The sequence below is a fragment of the Labeo rohita genome, unplaced genomic scaffold, assembly GCF_022985175.1.
Source record: "Labeo rohita strain BAU-BD-2019 unplaced genomic scaffold, IGBB_LRoh.1.0 scaffold_2300, whole genome shotgun sequence".
Taxonomy (NCBI): domain Eukaryota; kingdom Metazoa; phylum Chordata; class Actinopteri; order Cypriniformes; family Cyprinidae; genus Labeo; species Labeo rohita.
The window spans coordinates 1-8,301 of NW_026128551.1; the positions used below are offsets into that span (position 1 = coordinate 1).

Genomic DNA, 8,301 nt, shown 5'->3' on the forward strand with positions numbered 1-8,301 from the left:
TCTGTAATTACATGCATTTGATCCTTGTTGGCTCATCTCAGTCTGTTGTTGTCGTGTCTGCGCTTCTGAATGTTCTGCATCTGTGTAAAAACCATTTAACATGGGCTCAGGACACACATTTCTTTTAATAACATTCTCATTTCTGTGAGACTATACCACACTTGTAAAATTATGGTGAAAAATATTTGAAGCATCAAGGCATGAATTTGGTTAGGATAGGATATTTCAGAGTTTATAAATATTATTTTTGTCACCTGAAAGAAGATTAAATGAAATACAATAAAACATATAAGAAATTACCTTAACTATACTGAAAAAAGTAACCTCTAAAATATTAAAAATATTAACATCTAAATTAACTGGATTTATTTACGTCAAAAATATTATTTACAATCATTTAATCAACTTAAATGCATTTATTTATACCAACAATACTACTTCATATGGGTTAAATCCGGTAGAAATACATCATTAAAATAGAAATTGCAGAGTAGTTGCCAACAACATTACAAAAACTTCAACAAAAATGAAATTGGAAAATATACTGTAAAAAAACAAAAAAAAAAACTGATGCAAAATATTTATACTATAAATATTAAAGTCCCTCTGTAGTCAAATTTTTTATCCCTTAAAACTGATCTTTGATAATCAAAATGACATATTTAAATGTTTTTTCTTAGAATAAATAATTAATAATAATTAATAAATTGCCTTAAAACAGCTTGAATGTAACTCTACCCCCCTTGCCTCATTTACTATACGCGGATCTATGAATATGCAAATTAGCCCCACCCCCACGCAGTCACACCAGACAGAGCCCCCTGATCCACAAACTGAACTGTAGTAAACGCGATATAATGGCGAAACACAGATAATGACTGATAAAACTATGTTTTTACTAGCGGACAACTACAGTGGATGCTGTAACATTTGTTAAAGTTACTTACTTGACGATATTGTGTCCTCAAAAAAATGCCTTGAAGGTTCGAATGCAGTTCGCGCCAATAAAACATATAAGAAATTACCTTAACTATACTGCAAAAAGTAACCTAAAAATATTAACATCTAAATTAACGGATTTATTTTTACACTATTATTTGCAATCATTTAATTTTCTAAATACATTTATTTATACCAACAATAGCGGTTGTGCTCTATTAAATGCTCTATTTTATATTTGGTTTTGTGCTGATAATCCTATTGGTATATTTTGCATGCTAATGATAAGAATCTAACCTTTGACGTGATTGGCTACTGTAGCAAAAAAAAGGGCTGTGTCAAACTGCATTTCTGGGACAGCCTTTGGGAAACTACAGTTCTAAGGAGAAAATAGTCAGCAATGGTGTTGATTAATGGACTGACACATGGTTTGTCTAAAAGCATATTAAAAACACCACATAGACAAACAACTACAGGGGGACTTTAAACTACAATATCAAATTATAACAGAGGGTATTAAACACTCTGCTTGTTAGATGTGTCACAGTTTCTTATTCAACAACACATTATGCTCTTTTATAATTAGATTGTTGATAATAAAGGGTGTACATTGTGAATCAGTGATTGATAATACCAGTAATACAATCTCTGTCTTCAAAGGCCACCACAATCCTTAGAACTTCAAGAAATAAAACCATACAGGTCCACTGCAAGTATTCTGTCAAATAAAACAGCACAGATAGAAGCACTTATTTCTGATCAGCACAGCATATTTAAATAATTTATATTTATTTTTTATTATTCCAAATGTGAAATGATTAGTTTGGCTATGATGTGGACAAAGGTTTAACACCAAAATTTAATCATATGCTGAATGTATGCGACAAATCTGTGAATTTAAGAAACAGAACATGCACTTATTACTGTCCTAGACTCCTATATTTAGCCATATGACATCTATGCCTTCTAAAGATGACATTTTTTTTTTTTTAGATTTACTTAATTTGAATTATTTTTTAAATGTAAGTAGAATACCTTTCTCTCTTCCAAATATGCACGCATGAACATAGACCACTAAATGATATATATTGTTAACACCAATTTCCAGAAGAGAGCTGTAAATACAAAAAATAATAAAAAAAAAAAAAAAAAAGTTTCAGAGTTCACTTAAAACAACTGATTTGATTCAGCTGAAATATTATGACTACTGATTAATCAAAATTGGTGGTCAGTAAACTTGTGGTATTTCTATTTTTATTCAGCAGCATAACATTCAAATTCATAAAATTGTTACATATTACTGAATTTAATTACACATTAAAATAACATGCACTCACTTCGCATACACATGAGCAGTACTGACTGAACCATTGGCACAGTTAGAAAAGCTGAAATAAGACTTTATTGTTCAATTTTACATTCAAACAAGATCATAGTATGTTATGTCATGAAAACACTCTTTGATTGTTTAGAAGACAATAGAAACATTAGTATAAAAAAGGGGGTCATTTTCATGTCACTAGTTCTTGTAAGTATGGCTCATTACTGTATTCAGCTTAATAAAAATACACTAAGATGCAACTTACCTAGATTAGGAAGTCCAAATGAACAAATCAGTAGGAAGAATTGTGCCAGAGACAGAAAATATAGCCCGACCCACTTTGCATGCATCCTGTTAAAACCTTAAAAAAAAACAACAACAACAACAACACTGATGGACTGCACAAGTAAGAAGAAACTTATAGTTGATCATCTCCTATTGGCCTGATTAGCCAAGCACATCATAAAACACACAAAACAAGCTGTAAAAATGAGTAAAGGAATAAATATTATACAGCTACTTTTTTATTTAATATTGTTTGATAATTTGTAGATTTCATAAAAATAGAATACACCTTCAAGCATTTGCAAATGGGTTCTAAGAAGTGCCTGTGCATGTTCAGGCACAGTTTTCATTACATTTACACTGTTTTGACCAGCAGGATTTGTTGGTGTATGTTACTGAGTACTTCAGAAGACAGAATCATTTTGTTAAGCAATTGGTCCAACTGATTTGAAACTTTGAGACGTTCTATTTCTCCCACCACTAGCATAAGCACAAACACCACGCATCTGATAAAGGTAAAGAAATAACTACAATTCTAAAAATAACATGGGCTTAAAGGCTATAAAGGAAGCTTTTTTTTTCAGCCTGACACTCATTTGTCATAGCTTATGGAAACAAATAATTCAGAAATTCTCACCTCTACTTAAAATAATAGAGAACAGCACAACATATCCATAGAACATTCCAAAAATTACACAACGTAGAGAGGTCTTATCATGTACGCTCTTTTTCCAGGCATCTATTAAAAAAACTGACAGAAGAACAGGTGAAAATTAAATGCAAAAAAAAGAGATTTATAAGATGTTTTTCAATCAGTTGTTGTTTTAATTATATATGGCTAATTTATGCAAAAATCACCTCATGAAAAAACATTACTACATACAAATCATGCAAAAAAAAAGTACAAACTGCAAAAGCCTATAATCTTATTGTAGAATAATGAAGATTTTTAAATTCTCCTTATTTAAAATTGTGGGGGCATTGTTATTCTTAAACCATGTTAAAAGTTATGAAGGGCAGATTTCTCAGGAAAAGCATTAACTGATAAAAATAAAAACTCTACACAGTTTAAGTCATCTACAAAGCATCTACAAATGCATAAATGTTTTCTGTTGTGTACATGCTCAGACCCGGTCCCTCTGTTGGCTTTAAAAATTAAAACAAATTTGTAAAAAAAATAATAATAATATTAATAATAATAAAACCTCATTGACTATGTATTGTCACTAAACATTAAAAAAAATGAAATTAATAAAAAAAAAAGGTTTTGGCACACAATTAGTGGACACTTTAAATAAGAGATGGTTTCCTGGTACTATCTGTTTTGTTGTTGTTGTTGTTGTTGTTATTGTTGTTGCTTTTGTGTGTGTGTTTTAAGTAATATGACAGATATCATTTAAATTTGTATGCCAGAGAAATTACATTTATGTTATTTAAATCCAATAAGTGAAGTCTAGTGCAAGTCAGTAAAATGCTTAATGTCAGAACAATAAGCATGACTTCTGCTATGCAAAATTGTAATTTACCCACCTGAATAAATAACAACTGTGAAAACAGCTAATTCTCTTTTTCTACTTGAAAACCTTATCCATGTTTTAAAGTTGTCTGTAAACACAAAACATAGGATTAATATCAGATAATATGCTATATATATAAGATGTTATGTCTTAATGTGTCTTTATCAATGTTTTTAATGATCTCCTTGAAAAAATAACATCTTTAAATGTTAAAACATACCTCGAAGATAACTGAAATATGACAAAGCCCAAACCAGCATATAAGACCTCAAAATATTAAGAGCACTTGAAATGATGGTCTCATTCAGAAATCCTAAAACAGAATATTTTATAATGGATATCAGATGACATGAAACAAAACAAAACAAAACAAAAAAACTGAAAGTTATGAAAGTTTCTCATTTATTAGTCTTACAACAAGACTAATAAAACCAGCCATATTCTTGCATATCATGCTGTATACACTGACAAGTATAAGTAAGACACTGAACAGCTACACTCACCTTCAGTAAGACCCCAGAAGATGAAGGCAAAGAACATACAGATGTTTGGACAAAAGACCAGAGAAAGCTCAAGATTTCTGATGGTTCCACTGGTGACTGAAGGAAAGGTGCGAATAATCACAGTTAAATAAACAAAACACTTACAGTAACACATACAGAGTTAAATCCCAAAAAAAATGAGAAGCACACCTGTGTGTTTTTTTCTGCAGTAGGTCAGACAGCACAGCAGAAGAACAGCTCCAAATGCAGCAGCAATACAAAAAACCAATACCATTACGTGCAAAGAAGAGAAAACTGTGAAACAGAAACACAACTTTCACATCTGAACTTATTTATTGTTAATACAGAAATACTTTACGATTTACACCCAGTATAAAAATGTATATGCTGTTTAAACTTTGTGTACAGTACTAACTTGTGTACAGTTTGCACTACAAATAGCATCTTGTTTTCACTAAGTACAAATAGCAATAAATGTTATTCATACAAAGTGTCAGTTGTTAAAGAAAATGTTCACTACAAAGTATATCTGCCTAATCTTTTATTTTTATTTATTTATTTATTTTTTGCCATGTTTGCAGCTCACCCAGTCTCTCCAGTAGTACGGTTGCATTGGCTGAAAGTCCTCCAGCAAACACTTGACACATGTAAACTCCTTTATCCTCAGTTCTGACACTCTTCAGTCTGAGAGAGAAGTTTCCTTTGAAGATTTCAGCAGTGAAGAACTCAACTCTGTCTTTGTATCGCTCATCTGATGAATCTGATAAAGTCTCATTGTTTTGGTAGAGCAGAACCAGAACATCTTTATGTTCATCTGTTTTCCTCCATGAAACCTCTTCAATGTGTTCAGGTGTGATGTGAGAGTCTACAAAGCTGTTCAGAGTGATGTCCTCACCTACATATGCAGATATGGACTCATCTGAGCCTGATACTACCAAACGCACTGAAAGAATAGAATAGAAAATAAAACTGAAATAGGAGCTTAAAATATTTTTTTTATGATTAACAAAATTAGGTTTTTTTACCAGGATATTTTATTTGAACCACAGTCTCACCAGAATCCTGCTGACTATAAACTCTACATGTGTATTGTCCTTCATCTTCAGCTCTCAGATTGTCCAGACGGAGGGAGAAGTTTCCATGTTGAATCTGATCAGTAAAGAAATGAGCTCTATCATGATAATCCTGCTGCTGAGCCTCTGGTCGACTCTCACCATCCAGAAACAGATGAACCATAATCCCTGAATCTGTTCTTCTCCATTCCACCTCCAGACCCTCCATTAGTAAGAGTTCATTAACATAGCAGGGCAAAACCACTGAAGATCCCAGAGGAGCATCTAAAGGACCAGCAGGACCACGCACAATGAAGCCTATGAACAGACAATCTGATTAATGTATAAAATGAGGAAGAAAAACGCGAATTCTACTTTCAAGTACATTGATAATTCATACCATCAGCCAACAGCAGAAATACAGATATAAAAATATATCCAGTGGCCATCGGTGTATACATATTTGATAACTACAATAAATTACCATATAAACGAGCTTTTTATCAGCAGTCTTTCATACGATAATGGCCTTCACGTCTGAAGACGTCCTTGTAGTTTCGCTTTTTGATCAAAAATTGCCATAACAAAATCTTCTGCTGGCCCACCACCATCGCACTGGTGGCTTCCGTTTACACTGAAATGACTTTCATTCTGAGATTAACATGCACACACACCCACAAATAAAATCAGTTTCACAAACATACTATCATACATAATATTCATTTTAAACAGGGATTGGAATGGCCTTTTCAAACACCTGGTGTATTAATTGTATATAATACAGATATTCAGATTACTATAGAATAAATATGTTCAAAGTTTGCAGTGCAGTTACGCACACTGATAATGTTAGAATATTTTTATGCTTGCACTGAACAATCAAGAGGAAGAACAGGGGCCGGTTGCATAAAAGGTTTAGACTAGTCTTAAAAATTTAGTCAGCTAATTTTTCTTTAAGACTGGTAATAATTTATTTAAAAACTGTTACTGAAAAATGTAAATTAGTCTAAGCTGAATCCAAAAAATAATAATGATTACCCTTTGGTTAACTGCTAGTTAGTCAGACAAATAGTTAAGACACTGTCTTAACATCGAGGCTAAGTTTATGCAACTGGCCCCAGATATCAGAATCCACAGTAGAAGCACAGTAGAAACATGCAAATCCTACTTCTTCTGCTGTTTCCTGCTTGCATGATTGTTTATGTGTCTTTTTCTTCTCTCTCGCTCTCTTTCATTAAAATACGTACGTTTCAAATAAAAAAAAAATCAAAGTGTCTCACCGTATCTCCGATATCTTCGTATTTTTTTCCTAACCACTAGATGGCACAAACCCATCGCTGGAATGAAATGTTTACCAAGTGTGAAGGTGTTTAATGTAAATAATGAAGTAATTGTTGGCTTTCATCTTCAATTTTTTGTTTTTGCTCCGCTGATGTGCTTGTGTGATTTATGTCAATGCATTTTCATTTTGTTTCATCTCTCTTTAGCAGTTCAGGCTGGGGGATATATGAAGACTTCTGCCGTTGTTGGAGCTGCTTCAGTACAGACTTGAGGTAAATAAGGATCACTGTCTATACAGGGAAAATGCTGTAGAAGGAATTAGAAAAAAAAAAAAAAAGAGAGAGAGAGAGAGAGAGAGAGAGAGAGAGAGAGAAAAGAGGAAAAAAAAAAAAAAAAAAAAAAAAAAAACTAAAAGCAAGAATGTCTCTCTGCACATGTCATGTCATTTCAATGACTTCGCAATCTGTCATGCCAGGACAGAACTTACAGAATTCACATAAAGACATTGCTTACACATAGCCGTCTTTTCCTCTTTCTCAGTATTTACATTGATTTATATGTGGTGGAGAATGAGATGGAAGGCATAGTAAATAAACATGAGGTGAGAAAGACTGAATCAAATCGCAACCAACTTTCTGCCACGGACACATGTAACGGAGTTAGAATTGTTGTGAATCCTCCTGAATTCAGCAGCAGCTATTAATTTCATGTTAAAATGGTGCCCTCATATGGTTTGTTTGGGAGCTGCAGACAGAAACTTTAGTTTGACGAAAGATGACGTACAGCAGTTGCAATGAGAAATGCATGTACGTATTTTCATGCTCCGTCTCAATTTGGCAATATTAATATGATTAATGTAAAATGAGTGCTGATTTCGCGTATTTTGTTTATGGTGTGGATTTAGTTAATATTTTGAGCATTCAATCCGAGTAGTACGGTATTTTAATAGTGATATGCAGTGTTCGAATTTAAATATACTTGGGGGGTTCCCTGTTTTTTCAATAAAACTATAATACTTCAAACATGAAACTAGTGAAAATGAAAATTAAATGAAAAGATTCGGTTGCTGTATTAAATTTAGACCTGTTCACGTTACATCATATTTTATTTTTGCGCGTTTTTACAGCCTTGCTCATTATAACCAATCACACACGACTCTGTTGAGTTTAGAATGCAGTGGCCAATCAGAGGCGTTCAGAATTTGTTCAGAGTGAAACTCGCGAATTCGCCCATTGTAAGCAACAAAGTGCAGATGTACGAACTGTGTAAGTAAGAGATTTATTTATCATACAGTGTATGGACAGTGTATGAGAAATGCACGCTGTGGATGCCTTGTCTGCATTGAAACCACTAAAGAGATGTTATTTCACCTTTCAGTAAATATGTCAACGAAACTGCTGTGT

General features: G+C 32.9%; 1 protein-coding gene across 1 annotated transcript; it reads right to left on the reverse strand.

Annotated features, from left to right (window-relative positions):
- Positions 1-4,473: 4,473 nt before the first annotated feature.
- Positions 4,474-6,066, reverse strand: LOC127159558 (junctional adhesion molecule-like). The gene is made up of 6 exons (XM_051102362.1): positions 6,018-6,066; positions 5,591-5,935; positions 5,152-5,508; positions 4,755-4,859; positions 4,566-4,661; positions 4,474-4,484 (listed from the first exon to the last, which is right to left on the reverse strand). The coding sequence occupies exons 1-6, from the start codon at positions 6,064-6,066 to the stop codon at positions 4,474-4,476; spliced, it is 963 nt and encodes a 320-aa protein (XP_050958319.1).
- Between the last annotated feature and the right edge of the window lie 2,235 nt (positions 6,067-8,301).